The sequence below is a fragment of the Hydra vulgaris genome, chromosome 13 (assembly GCF_038396675.1).
Source record: "Hydra vulgaris chromosome 13, alternate assembly HydraT2T_AEP".
Taxonomy (NCBI): Eukaryota; Metazoa; Cnidaria; class Hydrozoa; order Anthoathecata; family Hydridae; genus Hydra; species Hydra vulgaris.
In genome coordinates this window covers 5,160,493-5,183,062 of record NC_088932.1, presented here as the reverse complement: position 1 = coordinate 5,183,062, position 22,570 = coordinate 5,160,493, and the positions used below count along the sequence as shown (strand labels likewise).

The 22,570-nt window shown below is 27.8% G+C and overlaps 2 protein-coding genes across 2 annotated transcripts; both read left to right on the top strand.

Moving 5' to 3' along the window:
* The first annotated feature begins 11,755 nt into the window (after window positions 1-11,755).
* LOC124816082 (52 kDa repressor of the inhibitor of the protein kinase) lies at window positions 11,756-13,691 on the top strand. Its single transcript, XM_065815195.1, has 2 exons — window positions 11,756-11,969; window positions 12,112-13,691. The coding sequence occupies exons 1-2, from the start codon at window positions 11,761-11,763 to the stop codon at window positions 13,562-13,564; spliced, it is 1,662 nt and encodes a 553-aa protein (XP_065671267.1). The 5' UTR covers window positions 11,756-11,760; the 3' UTR covers window positions 13,565-13,691.
* A 147-nt stretch (window positions 13,692-13,838) lies between these two features.
* On the top strand, window positions 13,839-15,122 carry LOC136089565 (52 kDa repressor of the inhibitor of the protein kinase-like). The gene has a single exon (XM_065815616.1). The coding sequence runs from the start codon at window positions 13,839-13,841 to the stop codon at window positions 15,120-15,122; it is 1,284 nt and encodes a 427-aa protein (XP_065671688.1).
* The last annotated feature ends 7,448 nt before the right edge of the window (window positions 15,123-22,570 follow it).

Sequence of the window (22,570 nt, the reverse complement as noted above, 5' to 3'; positions counted from 1 at the left end):
TGAATTATCAAATGATTTTTAAAATCCTCTAATCATTTGATAATGGTGGGATAGTTACTCGTAATAGTTATAATGGACGGTTTTCTAAGGATCCATCGAGTGGGGCAAAATGGCCGCAGTGATATTCCGCTTTCTACATCCTCTACATTTCGAAATTTATTGAAACATGTCAATCGGTTTGGAGATCCACGGGCAAATGCGATGAATGATTGCACTAAATTCATAATATTTCTGGTCTCTGTTTGATTTTCAACAGAGTCTTGTGCTTCCAAATTGAGATTATAAGCGCGGCGGTGCACTTAAATTGCCCGCTCTTTTTTCCCCCTCGTTAAAGACTGCAATCCATAGATCCTTCTATACGTCAAAACATTGGTCCCGATAATTTTGAATCAACAGGCGACACAAAACGTCCATCGAACAGTTTAACAAAGTTGGGCTCTTGATGTTCTCGGTTTGGTAAAATCCCATAAAAAGCTCCTCAATTTTAGATTTTTCATTAACACACCGAGTGCCTGACACTCAGATTTATTATCTAAAGCTGATATTCAGATTTATTATCTAAAAGGATTTTACAAAGCAAGAGGCAATGCAGCTACATTATGTCTTACTGCTTAAAAAAAATTTAAAAATGTATATGTATTAAATTTTAATTTGAACAAAAACAGACCTATTAAATTTTTATTTTTAGTTAAAAATTATTATTATTTAAATAAAAAATAAAAAAAATAAAATTATGATATAAAAAGACTGGTTAAAAGTAAAAACCATTTTGAAAGATATAATTACAAAAAGTCAACATTGGAACAATGATTTTCTTTGTTTTTTTTTAGCCATTTTTGTTGTCGTTTATTTATCTGTTTTCAAGGCGACGTGAAATCGAAAAAGAACTTCATGGTAAGCTTCTGCATTTCAAGTGACGAAGTCTTTCGAAGTCGAAGTTTCGAAGTGTACATTTGTAACTACGAAAATCGAAGTCAAAGTTTCGAAGTTAATTCAAGCAAATTCGAACTTCGAAAATGTTCGAATTTTTTTTCGAAGTATTTCAAATTTTTTTCGATGTATTCCGAAATTTTCCTGATGTATATCAAACCTAGTTTTAGGCCATTTTTTATGGATTAAGAGTGCAAAAATTATGCAAAACAGAAAAGTAAATATAGAAAACTTTTTTTAGATTCTGTTCTTTGTAACAACTATTATTGCTTGTAATTGATTTGTATTACAATTTACAGATGTACAAATTAAGTTTAATCACCAGAAATATCAATGGAACCACTGTTTGTTCGGATCCTTTTGTTTTGTCGTAGTGGAGTGACAGCAAATTGTTCTTTTTGGTAGGTCTCGGATTTCCTTTCTGTTTCCTTTTCTGCTGTTTTAATTTTCAAAGCAGATCGTGCATTATTCATCTTTCCAATGTTGGTCTTGAGGTAAACAATTTTGTCAATGTTTTGGGGATCCAATTTTGTTCTTGAATCACTGACCACACTGCCTGCAGCTAAGAAAACCCTTTCACTTGATGCAGAAGTTAAAGGAATGGCTAAGTATTTTCTTGCAACTTAGGAAAGTAGAGGAATCATTTTTGTATGGGCTTCCCACCACTTTAGGATATCAGTGTTTGAGGAATCGGAACGAGGGAGACCTTTGTATGTGTCTAACTCAACTTCAATTTGTGACTTTCCACCCCTGAACAAAATTTCTTCTCCAGACATTTCTAATGCCATTTTTTCAGCTTCATCAAGGCCAAAGGCAGACCCTGTCAGATTAATGGAAGCATTCCTGGTTTGGAACAAAAATTCTTGATGACTTGGATGCTCATTCACCAACCTGTCCTTGAGCCCTTCCAAATCACCGTACTTTTTCACCAATGCACCCTTGAAGAAGAGGTGGAGAAAATTTGTTATGGCATGGTAGTGATTCTTTGTACCACTGTTCGGAAATTGCCTATTCAGCTCACCAGTCGGAATTTGGACAAAGTCTTTTGTGGCAGATTGTATGTCTCATTGAGCAATGGAGTTTAGCTTCATATGAAGGTTGACGAGTTGGCTGCAGGCAAGTTGAAGTGTAGGGTGCTTGTCAGCAGAAATGGTCTTGCTGACTTTCCGGAATGAATCCGAGACGGGTTGATCTTCCGCCAAAAGTAAAAAATGACTCTCTGATGGGTTGACATCAGCTAATTCACATTTACTGTCTCTCAATTCTTCAAGGACTTCTCTCAACCAAATTACAGAGGTGATCATCATGGACTTCGAGTTCCATCTAGTCAAGCAGTCTGTGATGATCTTGACGTAAGAAACTAAAAATAGAAAAACAAGAAATAAATATTAAGTGTCACAATTATTTGCATGTGTAAGGAGGAGGAGGGGATGGACAATATTTCAGTGTTTATGAGATGTGTAATGTTAATTTTTACCAAATACTTTTATTAAATCAAAAGTTTCAATATGAGACCAAAATATTATTAATATTACCTTCATTTTCTTGACACTTTTTTTTTATGTCATTTTGACAATTTGAACTTCTGTGAACCTTTTCAGAGAGATCCTGGGCTTGTTTGATTGCCTTGTAAATGTCATTGTCGTCTTCCTCAGAAGATTGGGACGTCCCATTGTGGCTTGAACACTTAAAAATTTTCTTTTCGTTGGCTTTTTGCAGCACTAAGTTAATCAAGGGATTTGCGCAAAGCAGAGAGTCTGTAATCTCTACTTTTTTCGGAATTGCAGCCTTTATATTAGCTTCTGAATCGTGCGCAGCAATCCTTTGAGTGCTGGCTCTGAGAAAATAAAGGTCTGTTTGCATAACTTTATCCAAAGCTTTGGCTAAGGCTACAGCTGTATGTTGGCCACTAAATGGCTGGCAAACAAGAGCAAACTTTTTCAGTTCAAAGTTTTTGTTGATGAAATGAAGTGTTGCAGATATGTAAAAATCGTTGCTTCTGCTTTTCCACATGTCTGTCGAAGTCACAAGGCCTTCATATTCATTGAATTCTCTAGCCTATTCCTCAGTAATATATTGCTTTACCTGTCCGTAAAGCAATTGGAGTTTTTGCCTAAAAAATAAAATAATAATAACCAATTAAATATATATAATGCCAGAGTTTCTATTCAAATCGCAATTATCCATGCAATCGTTTTTACAGCAGTAACTTATTTTTGACAGCAGCATGCTGTACTAGGAAAGAATTTTACACACACACACCTTGAAAAGGTTGTTGCAGACTTGACCGTCATCCTGGGTTCCCTTTTGGCCGCATACTTTTTGAATCCTTCCGTCTCAACAATGTTGAATGAGAGGGAACAGCTCACCAGCAGCTCAAGTAGATCGAAATCATAGTCGAGTTGGCGCTTGTCAAAAATTAAAACTTTGTATCCAACAATTGAATTGTGAGGTGTGGATTGGGCTGGCAACAACTTCATCAGGAGCGTGCGTCATTTTCAAACTCTTTCCACAATGATTTTGTTGAAGAAGAGATTTTTTTAACTTGTAGAGAGGGTTTTTTTCAAGTTGCACAACTAAATGTTTCGTGATAATATATTGAATATTTGTTTATTTACTCTGATATTTAATCAGCTAAAGTCGTAAATTATTGTTTTTGTTAAAAACTTGTATTTACTAAATCTAGAACTATAAATTAGTTCTCAACAAACTATACTATCTGCTAAACATTTATTTAACTTTGAAAATATAAACTTCGAAAAATTAAAATTCGAATTTCATCACTTCGAAATACTTTGATTGTACTTTAAAAACTAAGTTGAACATTTTACTAATTACTTTTCATTGGTTACAACAATATTAAAATAAAACTCGAAAAACTTATAATTAAATTTAATATATATATATATATATATATATATATATATATATATATATATATATATATATATATATATATATATATATATATATATATATATAAAATCGCTTCAATGAAATGGTAAACAAAATTGATACCAACGGCGACTCATTTGTAAAAAACACCGCTCCAACCGTCGCCAACCTTGATATTAACTTTAACTTAAAAGTTATGTTAAACAATTACAAAATTAAACTATTTAAACCTCTTTACTATGAATTGCGTATTTAAAAAAAAGTTCTAAATACTTTTTTATTTTTTGTAATTAATCGTTATTTTTTTGTAAAAGCTGTTTACAAAAATATTGCATTTATCCTAAATAAGTATTTTAATGGATTGTTAAAACAAATATAATTGAACATATAGTTAATAACAATAATGGCAATAATAATAGTAATAATAACTATAATAATAATAGTAATAATAACGATATTATTAATTGAAATTACTATAAGTCTTCATGACAAATAATAGTTATATAGGACTAAGTTTTTGGTAAATTTCATCAAAATAATAGAAATCAATATTGGAAATGTTAACTCCTATAATAATTGTACTAGTAACAATTTAAATAAAAATAATGGTCTTCGAATAAAACATGATATAGTTTAGGAATTTATTAATTAAATGACAAAAACAAAATTACCAGCAAGGAAATAAACTGTCCATGTAATAAATATGATTTTTGTATGGTATTTAATAACATGTAATAAAAGTAAATACAAGAATATACAAAATAAAAATAAACTAATTTTAAGTATACTTATAGTATTTTCAGTAATCGGTTACCATAAGGTATTCCATTATGTTAGCTAAACATTTGATCTCGCCCTATCTCGCCTCACTTCAAGCACTGTATATATATATATATATATATATATATATATATATATATATATATATATATATATATATATATAATATATATATATACACACATTATCGTTCATATTTATTCGAGGTGCATTAACTGTTTTGAAAAATGCTACTTTTTATGTTAACTTTCGCACTATTAGAAAATTTAAAAGTTTTTTGGTTAAAATGATTTAATAAATATTATAAGAATAATAAAAGTACTAAAGTGGGCAAAACTGCATAAAAAATGGACCTTAATGACTGTAAACGCGGATCGACGTGCCGACGTTTTAAGTTTTTGGTTTCATGATATGTTTAATTAGGGTTAGGACTATTGTAATTGTAATTGTAAGATTAAATACAATTACACATTACAAGACAATAATATTGTATTATAATATTACAGAAACAATAAAAAAATTTTATTTTGGTATTGTATTGCTTTGATGAAAACAATTAGAAAAAGTATTGTAATGTTTTTTTTCTAACAATACAGTAGAATTCAAGAACCATTGTATTGTATTGTTTTAATGTAATAAAATTACAATAACTAGAGTAAAAGTGAGTCAAACCGATCACCGAACAATAAAAATCAAGTAACTTTATTATGTTTTAAAATTTTTAAACTATTTTTTAAATAAGATAAAAAATACCAACAAGCACATTATTTAATTTTTTTTTTTTTTTATTGTATTTGAAAATATGAAAACTAGAAGAAAAAAATGATCGCTTTTGGCAAAAAGTCTAATAAATTTAACATTTTATTTATGTAAATGTATACATTTTTTATATAGCATACAGAAATTTGTACGAAGAAGGTAACCGCATACGAAGTCCATGACACCATGTCGTGTTAAACCATAACCCCAATCACATAGGAGCTATAACGCATGCACCATAATTGACTCTGTTTGCTGTGAGAGTATGGTTGTTGATCCTGATCCCTTGAAGCTAGCGTTGTTGTTGTTCTTGCGACCTATTAGAGTTGAGAATGGAATGCCATATTTGAATGAAGCTTTTCTGATTGAAGTATTTTTTTCTTTTATATCATCTTCATTGAATGACTTTTTACTTGTTGTCATTTTGAAAGTGAATAATTAATAAACATCATTAAGTCATTTTCGGAAAAATAACTTTATATAGGAAGAACCCGGAACTAAGAAAATCCAATAATTTAATTCACCTAGGTATCTAATTTAAAAATTCACATACTACTTAATAAAGGAATTTAAAGTAAATATGTGAATGATCGGTTTTACCAGAAAAAATTTAATATTAGTTTTTCTTTTTTGTCTAATTTTTAACTAAAAAACGAAAAAAAATTATGTATTCGGTATTAAAATTAAATTTTCTACAAGATAGAGGTATAATTATTTTTAAACGAATTATGGTTCCCGAATTATTACGATAGCAAATAAAAGAAAAAAGCAAATTCTTACGTCTCTCTTTTAAACTTTTATAAAAAAAGAATGACTAAAAATTGACTTGGATTTTATTTTGACTCATTTAAATAGAGGAGATGATTCTCTTTCTTCCGGTGTTTTTATTTTTTAAATATTCCTATCAGTTCCGGTTTTATTAAAAATTTTCGATTAGTGATCGAAAAAATAGTATGATCGGTTTGACCCACTTTTACTCTACGGTTTTGTTTTGATGAAAACAATTACAATAACAATTGTAGTGTACTACTTTACATTAAAGTAGAAAAGCTAATATATTTTAACGTATTTATATTCAACTTTGACGAACTTACTATTATTTTTGCTATTTTTTATTTACGGACTTGCAATATATTGCAAATTTTTTTTTACATATTTAGATTTTGCATCACTTTTCTTGTTATGTATTTCTAAGCTCTAAATGGCCGCAAAATATTGCCTGTCTGATGATAGTCTTACTTTTATGAAAAATAACATTCATAAATTATTTTATTCAGCCCTTTTTTTTTCCTCTTGATTTTAATGCTGCAAAGGAACTTAAAATATATATGGAAATTAACTTTTGTAACACAAACAGTTAAACATAATAATTCTTCTTAAATAAAAATGTTAATGTCTTTTATTACAAAAATAATATATTGTTATTGTATTACAAAGACGAACTACAATACAATATTTATTATTATTGTAATGGGTCATTACAATACATTTTTTTTCAGATATTGTTATTGTTTTATAAAGATGAGTTGCAATGCAATATTTATTGTTATTGTATTACAGAATTACAATAGTTGTAAATCACAAGTATTAATATTGTTTCTAAATTAAGTTAATACAATAACAAAAATTATTGTTACTGTTATTGTTTTCATTGCAATTACAATAGTCCTAACCCTATGATTGATTGTCTGGTAAAAAATACAACGTTGAATTTATTATAAAATAATGTGTATTATTGACTCTAAAACATGTTGGATGTTGTGTTAAGATGCGGGGTTGTTTTGGTTAGAATGCCAAAGGTGATTTTGTGAAAATAGAGGGAGTAATGACTAAATAGGTTTTTTGTGCACTTAAAAGATTACGCTACACCTTTAGAAGGATGGGTCACAAGAAGTATCTTTTTTTTTTAAAAAAAAATGACTTGAGGCTTAAATCTAAAATAAATTTTTCAAAAACTTGTTTAAAATATTTGAATAAGTTCGAGAGCGATCAAATATTAAATAAAATGATCAAGCCTCCCCAAACACAAAATCTCTCTTCTATCGGATATTTATGCAATGTAGAATGACAAGAATATGTATGGCGGTTATTGTCGCTAAAGGTAATTAAAAAGCGAATGAATGATAAATTAATCTAATCGGACTTTAACTAATTTTTAAAATAAAAATTTTTTTTTTGAAGTTTTTAAATATAAGAAAGGAAGATAAAATATAATTCATGTAGACTTTGCTGACAGTTTCTCTCCAATAATAAGAAAAAATATGATGTATTATTTCGAAAAGTACTATTATTCGAATAAATATGGGAGGTAGTGCATGTATACATACATATATATATATATATATATATATATATATATATATATATATATATATATATATATATATATATATATATATATATATATATATATATATATATATAAATATATATATATGTATATATATATATATATATATATATATATATATATATATATATATATATATATATATATATATATATATATATATATATATATATATACATATATATTAGTGATGTGCGAAACTAAGATTTTAAGTTCGAAACGAAACTAAGCCACTTTCGTTCGAATTTGATTCGATTCGAAAGTACGCTGCACTGATATTGAAATTTGGTATTTAAATAGTAATAATTTATAGCGTGTGACAGAACACAGAACAGAAATGAAACATTATGCGCTTTATATTTAATAACCAATCATATTGCAGTTTTATAATGTAAACAAAATACTAAGCAACACAGACTAGACTCTAGAGTCAAATAAAAGTGAATGAAATCAAATGAGACTAGTATCATACAATACAATTACAATGAGTAATAATTCAAGTTAAAAAAAACCAAGTCAAGTACTTGCAATGCAGTGCATAGAATAAAGACTAGGACTAGTATTATATTTACAGTTATAGTTAATACAATACAAGTAAAAGTACAATGCTATAATGAATGCAAATGCTATACAGTTATTTAAAGTAGTAATACATGCATAGGCAAATATTCCAGAAAGTCCGAGACCTTAATCTACAGTGTACTGTACTGACTTTGGCTGGCAGGGCAGTCTGGCTTCGGTACGCTACTGCTATGTGCTATACTACAAATTTTCTTGAATAAAAATTAGTTCAGCTACATGCTCAGAGAGTAGATTACATCATCTTCTCGTAACAATGTTACCAGACGTCGAGTTCAATCTCTCCGAATTTACAGAAGTTGCTGGAATAGCCAATAGTGCTCTCGCTATTCTTGAGAGTTTCGGCAGACGGTCATGATTAACTTTCCACCAATCAAGTACATTGGCGTTCCTTCCAATAGTAGGTTCAATCATATACATTCTGACCTCCTCTTGCACAGAAGCTGCATCATCAACTGGCAGCATTCTATTCGCAGTCGCTGTTGTAAGCATGCTGTCAAAGTCATCCGATAAACTACTTGGCTTGGAGGCTGCAGCTGATGTCCGACCAGGAACTGAACCAGGACCAGCACTTCCAAAAGCAGGAGCGAGAGCACCAGCACTAGCAGATATTCCTACAAAGTATTATATAATATAAATAGATGTAAAACTAAAAAAGCAAACAGAAATGAAAACCTATGCATTATTGTTTTATTATTCGTCTGTAATTAAATTAAACCACAATGCAGAAATCTGAAAGTTAAATCTGAACTGCAGGCTATTACCTTTACCATCAAGTCTTAATCTGTGTTAATCACGTAATATAAAACGTAAATAAATTGTACCTTGAATTAAGTTCGTGTCATAATAGCTCAAGGCACAATGTCTACCTCCACCAACACCAGTACCGCCACGAGATCGGAATTCGTTAGAGTACTGATGAAAACTGTCTACAACAGTAGCTTGCTGTTGTTCAGAGAAGAAGATGGATTTGTAGCGTGGATCAAGAAATGTACATGCTGCATCAGGCAAAGCTGATATGAATTGTGGAAATCGTCGGTCTGGTTTTAACTTTAATTTTCGAGCAATAAGTATACCACAACCCTAATGTGAAGGATCATTGATGAATCGCTGGAATTGCTGATTTAAGCCATGCAAAGCCGGAAGTTTCATAGACAACGTTGGGTAGTTCTTGCCACATAATTCTCTATTTGCTTGTTCAAATGGAGCAAAAATTGTGTGATAGCCTTCAGCAAGCTTCCAGTCTACATTAGTCAATTTATCAATTTTTTTACTTATTGCTAGCTCTGCAGATATAGCATCTTTCTCTTCGCATAATCTCTTCAGCATAAAGTAATCCGAGTTCCACCTAGTAGCAACATTGATTATCAGTTCTCGTTCTACCTTTCCTAATCGCTTCTGCTCTCTGTGCAAATTCTGTGTAGCCTGGCAGCTATGACAGAAATAAATAAATGGATCTTGCGCCCTCGAAGTCCGCAGGTCAATCGTGAATGAATATGAAGGAATATCTTCAAAATCTCGATATATTTCATTAACGGGTTTCTGTTTTACACTACAATATCTCAGGTACAACTGATCTTGAAAACTTAGTTCTACTTGGCACCAGATATTGTGGTTCTATTAAATTCATCAGTTCTTTGAATCCTCTGCCTTCTACAAAGTTGTATGGCAACATGTCTAGAGCAAGCATGCGACCAACCGAATTCGTTATAGCGATGGCATTTGGATGACTTGACGACCAATGTGCTTTCTTATTAAAAAGATCATCATCTTTACTTTGTTTCTTATTTTCATTTTTCAGTTCTTGTTCTGCAAGTTTTCTTTTACGATTCTCTTCATTTCTCGCTACACACTCTTTATACGCTTTCGGATGAGCAGCACGTAAGTGAGCATGAAGACCTGTTGTTGCTTCAGTTGGATACTGAACAGGTAACTTGCATCCTATTTTGCAAATGTCTATATTTCTATTGCCATTCGTTTTTTGTTTACTCAAAAATTTCCAGACAAATATATATATATATATGTCTATATATTTGTATATATATTATATATAAATATATATATATACATATATATATAAATAAATATATATATATATATATACAAATATATATATATATATGTATATATATATATATATATATATATATATATATATATATATATATATATATATATATATATATATATATATATATATATATATATGTATATATATATATATATATATATATATATATATATATATATATATATATATATATATATATATATATATATATATATATGTATATATATATATATATTTATATACATACATACATAGATACATACATACATATATATATATATATATATATATATATATATATATATATATATATATATATATATATATATATATATATATACATATATATATATATGTATATATATATATATATATATTTAGGTGTATATATGTATATATATATATATATATGTATATATATATATATATATATATATATATATACATTCATGCATACATACATATATATCAATATATATTCATATATATATATATATATATATATATATATATATATATATATATATATATATATATATATATATATATATATATACGTATATATATATATATTTATGTATACGTATATATATATATATATATATATATATATATATATATATATATATATATATATATATATATATATATATATATATATATCAGGGGCGGATCTAGGGTACGTCTAATACGTCTTAAGACGTACCCAAAAATATCAAAAATATAAATTATACTATATTCGATTATTAATTGAATTTTAAAAAAGTATATATCTTTTTTACTGAACTGTCAACTCAATAAGATTTAAGTACTACGCTTGCGTTTTACATATACGGGCAATTGTGAAATAAAAATACCAATGGTTCTTGTTTAAAGCGATTTTTAAAACGTATATAAGAGTATCTTAACCGGAGGTTTAAGAAATTCTTGATAAATAATATTTACCTAAACAGATCAATAGACGTACCCAATTTTATTTTAATATATAATTAAAAATCTTTTTAAATTTTTATTTAGCTTGTTAAAAAAATAATTGAAAATTTTCTTTACTTATAACAATTTTTGGACGTACCCAATGCCTAACACCCTTAATAAATTTTTGACGAAATCTATTGTTTTGCAATCATCAGGAGGTAAAAATAATAATAGTATTCTATAAGTGATAAAATACATCAATAGACGTACCCAGTATTATTTCATTATATTATTTATCTTTATATTTAATTTAGTTTTTATTATTTATTTTTTAAATATTCTGTTTTTTTATAAAAAAAACACTGTCGGAGGTACCCAAACACATACACCCTAATATACATACGAATAATTCAAAATATTCAAAATTTGTTTAATTTTTAATGTTCAAGCATTAATTTGTCTGTCCGAGTATTGATTTAAAATGTCAATCAATCAAGAAATCAAAAACATGTTACAAAATGATAAAACAAAATTGATTTCTTTGAAAGATATGTTAGAAAAAAATATTAGTTCTTGTAAAGATATTATTATTGTCGACTCTTGCAAAGCAGAAAAAACTCTTAAAATTTTTGAAATCTATTTTCCAAAAAGTTTTAAAGAAAAACATAATGGCAATTTTGTTGTTTTAAGGTAAAGATGTTTGTTCAGGTTCCATAATTTTCTTAATAACTATTTGGTTAATTGTAATGTTATATTGACTGCTAGCTAGTTAAAAATATTTATAAATTTTTCATATAAATACATTAATTATTATATTTTATATATATCTCAGGTCTCAATCAACTGGAAACTGTCTGTACAGTTCTATCTCCTTGTGTCTAACTGGAAATAACTGTATGGCTAATGATTTAAGATTACAGACCTCAATTGAATTATTCTTAAATGCCGAATTTTATTCTAATCATCCAACTTTTCATAATGCTTTTGTTAATAATACTAGCTCTTTTCTATGCTTTGATAACATTCTTCCTTTATCAGTATCACTAAATTCTTTGGATTCAGGAAAAAAAAGTATAGATTTAGTTCAAGAAGAAGCTATTAATAATTGTAACAATGAAAACTGGTCTTCTTTCCTTTGTATTCTTGCATTATCAAGTGTTTGCAATAAGAAAATAGAATGTTTATATCCAGATTTTGGTCTACATAAGTTTAAAACTTTATTCAGCTCTACTATTGTACCTCGTATAACCTCTTTAAACAATATTGAGTCTTTTTATCTCCTTTTTTGTTATGAAGGTGTTTTATATGATTTTTCTGCTCCTTTCCAACACAACCATTATACCCCTGTGATAATAAAAGAAAACTTAAAACGAAAAATTTCAAATGAAAGCACCAAAATGTCGCAGACTAAAATAAAATTTTATTTCGAGGCCAAACATCAAGATAGTAATCTTTTATTGGATAATATAAAAAGGAAACCAATGGAAGTCTCTACTCAACCACCATTATCATTATCAAAATTTAGTAAAATTACATGTTGTGAATCATTTTCTTTACCGTCCAATAATTATGATATTGGTTATTTGGTTTCTAACTATACTAGTTATTCAAATGTTGCAAAAACCTTAAGTAATTCTGAACTTCAACATTTAGTTAAATCTGTTTTTGTACCTTGTAAAACATATTCTTTTCCTAAAATTCTGAATGGGCGAAGTTTTCAATTTATGTGGATGGAAAAATTTCCATGGCTCACATATTCGAAAATATTTGATGGAGCCTTCTGTTTGCCATGTGTACTTTTTGGGTGCAATTTTCCATCTGAATGTAGTTTAGTCGAAAGATTATTTAGTAAGCCTTTTGATCGCTGGAATGAAGCTTCTCGTTACTTTCAGATATATGCATTTGGCAAAACCAATGATAGGTCTGTCTGCAGAAATAAAAACTTACATGTAAAAACTGCTGAAGTTTTATTTTCAATGTCGTCCATTTGGTCTTGTAAAACAGAATCAATAGATATTACATCTCAAAAAATAGTTCACTCACAGATTTCTAAAAACCGACAGTTATTACAACCTATTATTGAAACAATTATTCTCTGTGGACGTCTTGGTCTTTCTTTACGAGGCCATAGAGATGATTCGGAGTTTCATCCTGAAAATGGTGAGTTTTCTAATCATACTGTAGGTAATTTTATTGAATTGTTACATTTTCGTGTTAAAGCTGGTGATAAAGTTCTTGAAGATCATCTTAAATATCATCAACGAAAATGCATCTTATATATCTAAGACATCACAAAATCAGTTAGTAAGGTGTTGTGGAGAAGTTATTACTGACACAATAATAGCAGAAATTAAAAATTCTAAATATTTTTCTATTATTGCTGATGAAGCTTCTGACAGTTCAAATAAAGAACAGCTATCATTAGTTATACGATTTGTTGATTCAAAGTTTAATATAAGAGAAGAATTTATCAGTTTTTTACATTGCACAAATGGTGTTACTGGTGAAGGATTATTTGATATTTTGTTAAAAAGTATTTCAGATTTTTCTTTAGATATCATGAATTGCCGAGGACAGTCATATGATGGTGCTGGAGCAATGGCTGGTCATACCAAAGGATTGTCCTCTCGCATTTTAAATCTAAATGAAAAAGCTTCATTTGTTCATTGCTATAGCCATAGGCTAAATTTAGCTATTTGTGCCTCGTGCAACGTACAATATGTTAAGAATCTTCTGACACATGTTAAAGAAGTATCATATTTTTTTAATCTTTCACCTACGAAACAACAAAAGTTAGAGGAGCATATCGAAAGTACTGTTCCATCGGCTGTTAAAAAAAAGTTAAAAGATGTTTGCAGGACACGTTGGGTGGAAAAAGTAAATGGATTAGACACTTTTCAAGAACTTTTTATTCCTTTGGTCTCTTGTCTTGAAGAGATGTCTTTAAATGTCAGTAAGAGTTTTAATCACTCAACATCTTCAAGTGCATCGTCTCTTCTGAAACTAATTACAGGTTTTGATTTTATTGTTGCTATGTGCATAACAAGAAATGTGTTTGACTTAACTCTTCCCATAACGCGAATGTTGCAGTCAAAGAGTAATGATATTTATGATGGTTTAAATCTTATTCAGGCGTTGAAAGATGTTGTATCTTCACTTAGAAATGTAGTTGATCAGCACCATCAAATGTGTTATGAACAGGCTTTAAAAATTGCACAAAATATTAATGTAGTTGAAACAAAGCCAAGAACTTCCTTTATTTCCAAAAACAGAGATAATACACCTTCTGAATCTATTTCGGATTATTTTAAGTTTGTTATCACGATTCCTTTATTAGACCATCTCAGTGTTGAACTAGACACAAGGTTTGATGATACTACCTTAAAATGTTATAAAGCACTTGTGCTAGTTCCTAGAAATATGATTTCAGTAGTGCAATGTTCTCGTGACACCAGTTGGAAAGACTCCATCATATCTTTCAGTGACTTTTATGGAACAGATTTACCGAATCCGCTTGCTTTGTCTGGTGAGCTTGATTTATGGGAAGCCTTCTGGTTAAATTTTAAAGGAGATATCCCTTCTAATATTTCTGAGACTTTAAAAGCGATAAATTTTTCTGGTTTTGAAAACATAAAAGTTTGTCTAAAGTTACTTGCTACCTCTCCATTAACTTCATGTGAGTGTGAGCGGTCATTTTCTTCGCTTCGGCGCCTAAAAAATTACATGCGAAGCACCATGGTTCAGGACCGCCTAAATGGTTTAGCATTAATGAATATTCATACAGAGATAGTTATAGATATAAAAAAGTCATTGATAAGTTTGCTACTATTAATCGTAGATTAACTTTTAAATAAAATTGAAATAGATATAAAATATATTTAAAAAAATTTAAAAATATAAATTTTAAAAAAATACAAATTACTAAAAATAAAAACAGAACAAAAAAAGTCATCTTTATTTGCGACTGGTAAAAAAAACCCGGCTATTTTCATAGCCACAAATCTTTTTAAAACATTATTTGGCATAAAGAAATTATTGGCATACATCGCGTTACATACGTTGGTTTCAGATATATCGTTGTTGCTGTTATCATTCTTTGTAAATGCTATGTTATAATAATTATAGTGTAAACGTTTTTATTTTTTGAAGTTTTATGTATTATACAAGTTTAAATAGAATAAAGATTTTAAAACTTACTTTTGCTATGCAAAATGTAAAACTAAGATTGCGGCATCTAATTTCTTTATATAAAATTCAATATTTATTATTATAATAAGTAATTATTTTGTTATATTTATATTTTTTATGTTTGTTACAATATAAACATAATATATAATTATTTACGATAAAAATATAAGATGTGTAAAATGTGTAAGATTATAATTTAAAAATGGAATGTGAAAATATTAAGCTAATTTGTGAGTATAAATAAATCTAACTTGTCAATATAAAGAGATTTCTAAATTTTATGTAAATATACGATTTTACTATGGTAAGATGTCCTAGTAATATCCTTGCGTATTTTTTTTATAAATACAGAGTTGTCACTAGGAAGAGCGGTGTCTAACCCCCCACCCCCTACAAAAACTTTATTGAAAAATTAGTCGGCAAATTTAGACTTGTATTAGGCAAGTTTTTAACTATAGTCAGCAAATGTCAGTAAACGATGACTTTTTTTTTTTTAGAAGTAACTCGGCAAAAACATACGTTATTTCCTCCCCCCCCCCCCTCCTCCTCCTTGAAGATCTTTTCGGAATGGCCCTTTTGTATATATATGGTGTATTAATCCTTCCCCTCCAACTCCGGAATTGTGTGTGTGTGGGGGGGAGAAAAATTGCTCGTGGAAAAATCAGATGTACCCAAAAAATTTCCTGGATCCGCCCCTGTATATATATATATATATATATATATATATATATATATATATATATATATATATATATATATATATATATATATATATATATTTAAACAATTTTAAAATGTATTCAATCAAATAGAGTGCTCAATGGTCTTAAAATAACAATTATAAGTTTGTAGAAAATCACTTAGCAAAAATTTTTCTGATTTTACACAATGTTTCATTCTTTTCTGATGAGTCTTTATTAATGAAACACAGTGTAAAATGAGAAAAATTCTTGCTATGTAATTTTTTACTAATTTATATATATATATATATATATATATATATATATATATATATATATATATATATATATATATATATATGTTTATACAAATATACTAATTCACTAATTAAATATAACTAAGTACCGCTTAGTTGATTGTTTTAGTAGAGTAATTTGTTTTATGAAAATATGCACCGTTTTAGTAAATATACTTGTTTTACATTTAGTTTATACACTCAAACATCGGTAAACAGATTAAAGCTGCGTACCCCCAAGCAACACAAATTCGTCAGCCTCAGAATAAAAATAGTAAACATCCAATCAAAACAATAACAATTTATTAGAAAAGTATACAAAAATTTTTTACAAAAACCAAAACAACTGTTAATAATTGCCACCGTTGTGGTAATCATAATGTGATGAACCAAATAGCTCAATATAATAAAATAACTTAATTTGTTAGACATAAAGCACTACAATAAGCCAGAAGTATTACAAAAAACATTAAAAAAAAACATTTTATATTAGGGAGAGTGCGCGCGTATTTTCTTAAAGATAGAGATAAAAATATATCAGCGTTACATGAAAGTGAAAATTATGCAGTATAATACCAGATTCTCGTCCGGAAATGGATACAGTATTGGCCCTTATAAGATTTAATACTCTGGTATATGACGTTTCAAATTTTGCAATGCTCATTCCCAGAAGCCGCCGTCGGGGTGTCATCCTTAAAACAAGCATATAAAACCCGACTTTACGTCTGCGTCAAAGCCTTCTTATGTTGCAACATTTGCAAGCACATACTACTATAGTATATTTGTAAACAATAAGTATAAATATTTATTTATATAAATACATGTATATATATATATACACTTATATGTTGTCTGAAAGTTTTCTGCCATATTTTGTTGACAAAAAGTAAAAGTTAAAATGCAAAACCGGATTTTTTTTTTTTATTAATTGATAGACTGCCTGCCCCAACCAAACCCTCAGTCGATGTAGCAGCACTCCCTTGTGAGTCAGGCTAAAAGATAGTAGATGTAGCAGCACTGCGTTGCGAGTCAGGCTATTTGTCAGTCGATATAGCAGCACTGCGTTGCGAGTCAGGCTATTTGTCAGTCGATGTAGCAGCACTCCCTAGCGAGTCAGGCTATAAGATAGTCGATGTAGCAGCACTCCGTGCATGATTTACAGTAAAAATAAAAACATTTTAATAAAAAAAATAAAAATAAAAACATTGTTTATATTTTTAAAAACATTCAGAATGTTTTAAAAAACATTCTGGCAATTAAATTTGCGTTTTTGTGGCTTTTTTAAAAAACGATTAATTTGTAATTAAATTATTGGTTTTTACTTTCTGACAACACGCAAATGTTGGACGAAAGTCAAAATAAATTAAAAGTGACGTATGTGTTGGCGTAAGAATCACTTTTTTCCTTTTATACATATATATATATATATATATATATATATATATATATATATATATATATATATATATATATATATATATATATATATATATATATATATATATATATATAAATATATATATATATATATATTTTTATATATATATATATGTATAAATTTTATTGTTGTACCTTGGAGGTATTATTGTCTTAACATAATAATTACTCAACATGTTAGAAATTTGATACAATGTTTACTTAAAGGATAATTAGACTTCACGTCAGCCTCATTTAAGATAATATTATTCAAACTAGTTAAATTTATATAAACTGCTTATTAACTTATATAGCTATATATGGTTATAAATTTAAACGAATTCAAATTTAGAAGTATAAATAAGAATAAAAAATAAGAAAAGAATAAGAAAAGCTAATAAATAAAGTAAGCAAAATAAATAAATAAAGCAAAATAAATAAAGTTTATTAAGAAAAGAGTAATATCAAAAGTCTTCATTAAAGTTTAGTAAATTTAAGTCATTTCACTTTGATTTAGATGAAAACTCCGGGTTGGATGTTTTTTATTTTGAATCTTTCATAACCTTGAAGTCATTTCTGACTAAACAGATATTTTATCAGATACTACACCTATATTTTCCTCTAATTCTGTACTTTGCTCCAAGGTAAAATTCAGCTTTTTTTTCAAAACAGATCCCGGTTGCATATTTTGAAACCCTATACAGGCTCAGAATAGGCAAAGATATGCGCAATCTGATTCGCTGATTTTGAAAGAGAGGCTTTTGCGCGTAAGTGTAAATCAACCCAAATGTCAAAAATCAAAAAATGTATTGATTAATGAAAGTGAAACTGAGTAATTGCCAAATAATAATAAGAAAAAAAGTATGATTTTTTTATCCGATTTTGTACAATATAGTACTTATATTTTTACAAAACTTCACAACTCAAAACATCCGTGATTTTCATAACTTTTTCGTAAAAATAAAGGTTTAAAAAATTCAGTTTGTTTTCCTAATGGTTTTTATATTTCTAAGATTTAAAAATAACAGCCATTGTAACAAACTATAATCCAGATGGTAAAACTTGACTATGCTGTGATTCCTTAGAATGAAATAGTTTTAAAAGTTACCTTGTAATATCAATAGAATATTATTAACTTGATACAAGCTTTTTCAAATTAAGTTCCCATTAATCCTATTATATAACAAGAAAACTATTTTTAAAAAGAACCTAATTTCTTTTCAGATTTTTACCCTTGTTATTCCCATATATAAACTGTATACATCACTAAAACATTTTAAGTTTAAGAATATTGATTATTTAACTAGCCCAGATAACTTACAACACTTTCAAAATAAAAGCAATTGTGAGCAAGAGCTGATTAAGATTGTCTCTGGTAATGTATAGTAATAAAAGATTACAAAGCATTGTTGTATTATTAATTATATATATATTATATGAAATAGTTATATTATTTCATATAATATATATATATATATATATATATATATATATATATATATATATATATATATATATATATATATATATATATATTATATGAAATAATATATATTGTAAAACTATTTCATATATATATATATATATATATATATATATATATATATATATATATATATATATATATATATATATATATATATATATATATATATATATATATATATATATATATTGGTTATTGTATTCTATAATAGGTAAAAAATGTTTACCTTTGATAGCAACTGGTGGTAAATAATATCAAATAAAGCAACAAAGTTTGATAAGTTTTACATTTATTATGCTATCAATTTATTTAACACTATATACTCCTGAGGGAAAAAAAAAATGAAAGTAAAAAACTATTTATCTTTCATATTTCCAAATTGTATGAATAGTTTTATTATGTAATCTTTGGTATAACCAATATAATCGAGTGCGCATTTTTTGAATTTCTGTGAACACCTCTTGTATAATAATATAAAAATAGAGACGTGTCGTGTTTTATCTTGAAGTAATATAATTAAATTTTTTTTGAAAACTTACTTCTTCAAATGTTAAGGCTTGTTTTGATGAAGTTTATTTCATTACAATAATTGCCATAACTCGCCTTTATTTGGTTAAGTTTTTTAACTTCAATACTCTTTGCTAGCTTGTAATATCAACGCTTATATGTAACTGTACAAAGGAACTGTTCAGTAGAAAAACAAATAAATATTACTTTTTTTGTTAAATTTTTCCTTAGATTATTAATATACAATTTTTATCCTACTTCTATATAAGTTAAAATACGCGACCAAACTTTTTTTAATTTTTCACAAAGTGTTTGAATGTTTAAGAATGATGTTTTATTAAAGTTAAGTGAATAAAAATATTGACATACACCTTATCAGTCTTTTCAAAATTTAGGTTAAACAGTAAATTCTTCAGAGTTGATAGATTTACATGGAACATGTAAGCTAGTTTGATAAAACATCTGTAAAAATTTTCTTTTTTAAAAAATTTAAATGCTTAAATATTTATAATTAACAAGTTGGTATAAAGATGCAGTAAAGAGCTTAGAACAACCTCCATCTCAGCTTAAAATTTAAACTTTACATAATTTAAGTACTTTACCAGTAGTTTGTACTGCATATGCGTATAAACTTTGTATTAATCATGTTTTATAGAACATGGACATTACATTTGATGAGAAACACATTTAGAAATCTTGCAAAATTGCACAAATGCAAATTCAAGTTAAATATTTCAATTTTCAAAAAGTGATAAATAAATAAATCAATTTAAAAATAAAGTTCTTCACCAGTAGTCTGGTAAAACTGCATATAACCTTTATAGGCAAAAGTACTTGAGCATGCTTCAAGGCCAATAACATATTTTACAAGAAATACATTTATAAATCTTTTCGAATTTACACAAAATTCTTTTTTCCATTTCTTTAAATTAACAACCGATAAAACCTCCATCATCAAGGTAAACTTTATTGAAATTTTGAGATTTTCACGAGTGAAAATTCACTTGTACAATTAGATTTTGATACCTTTTAAATACTCTGAAGAGTACTAAAATAAAATAAATTTCCTAATACAAAACTTGTATTGATAAACTTAGTTAATCATTACTATGAAATTTATTTCAATAATCTGCCTAGATATTAAATATTTTTTTCAACTAATACGCACTTGCCTCTTTTTCAAAATCAGCGAATCAGATTGCTCATATTTTTGTCTATTCTGAGCCTGTATTGGGTTTCAAAATATGCATCCCGGTTGTTTATTATCAGTTTTGCCTTTTATTTTATTGCCAGATTTATTTTTTGTTTTCTCAGCTTATTTTGTTTTTAATTTGAAGTGTTCCAGGTTGGAAGTTAAAATGCAAAACATTTTCTTAGGACAACCTCTTCCAGTTTGTTTTCGTGATTGAGCTTTTGAGTAATGTAGAATAATATCAGGAGACATAACGTTAGCGTTTATGTGGTTTGCAAAAGAAGCAGGACTACAGCTAGTACCTCAGTATTCATTGAGCCCAGGTCTGCTCAAAAAGTCTTCAATATGCTTACTTTTGTTTCCAGGTTAGTTTTTAGACACAGGTTGCGGTCGATCTGTTATAGTGGATGACAAGAACTCATAGTCTTTGAAAATTTTTTTATTCAGTGGATGAAAGCCACTTACTAGAAAAATGTGCGTAATGTTGTTTGGAGTAAAAGCTAAGGGAAAAGCTTGTCGAACAATTTCTAATACATCATAGATTGTTGCTGGTTTCCCAGTTTTGCCTGGTTTTAACATCCAATCCTTCATTTTATTGTTGTAATATGTCTTAAATGGACCAAAACTCTGTCTAAGGGTTGCATTTTGTGACTAGTGTGTGGATGAAATGTTATCATTGTAATCTGATTATATTTTGTTAGCTGGATTGTTAGTATTGAGATATGATTCTTATAGTTGTCTAGTAAAAGAATAGAAGGATTTTCCTTACTTGAACGAGTGTGCTTTACAAAAGGTTTCATAAATCCAAGAAAAAAGTCTTTATTTGAACATCTCGAAGGGTTTGCTACACCATGTGTACCTTCCGGGGCCCCTTTCAACATAAATTATTTATCTGAGTTATTTTCTGCTGACATAAAATATGTCAGACATAATTTCGAATGACATATTTTGACATAATTTTATCTCTGAATTATTTTCTGCTGCCATAAAATATGTCAGACATATTTTCTGTCGACATATTTTGACATAATTTTATGTCTGAATTATTTTCTGCTGACATAAAATATGTCAGACATATTTTCTGTCGACATATTTTGACATAATTTTATGTCTGAATTATTTTCTGCTGACATAAAATATGTCAGACATATTTTCTATCGACATATTTTGATATATTTTTATGTCTGAATTATTTTCTGCTGACATAAAATATGTAAGATATATTTTCTATGGACATATTTTGACAATTTTGTATCTGAATTATTTGCTGTTTGATATTCTTGAAGAAAAAATCAATCTAACAAATTTATTGCGCATTTCAACCTAATTTACAGAGTTAAGTGAAAATAGTTTAACAAATTTGTTGCTTTTTTGCAATCAATTATGTTTCATAAAACTTTTACTTTAAACCCTATAAGCAAACATCAGTTGTTTCATAGAAGTCTTTTTCTGCCCTTTTTAGCGTTGTATAATTTGATAGTATTGACTAATATTGGCATTTATTGACTTATTTATTGATTATGACT

Coding starts and splice junctions, on each gene's coding strand:
- LOC124816082 (XM_065815195.1), top strand. CDS start 11,761: ATGTCAATCAATCAAGAAATCAAAAACATGTTACAAAATGATAAAACA. Junction 11,970..12,111: donor GGCAATTTTGTTGTTTTAAG/GTAAAGATGTTT, acceptor TATATATCTCAG/GTCTCAATCAACTGGAAACT.
- LOC136089565 (XM_065815616.1), top strand. CDS start 13,839: ATGAATTGCCGAGGACAGTCATATGATGGTGCTGGAGCAATGGCTGGT.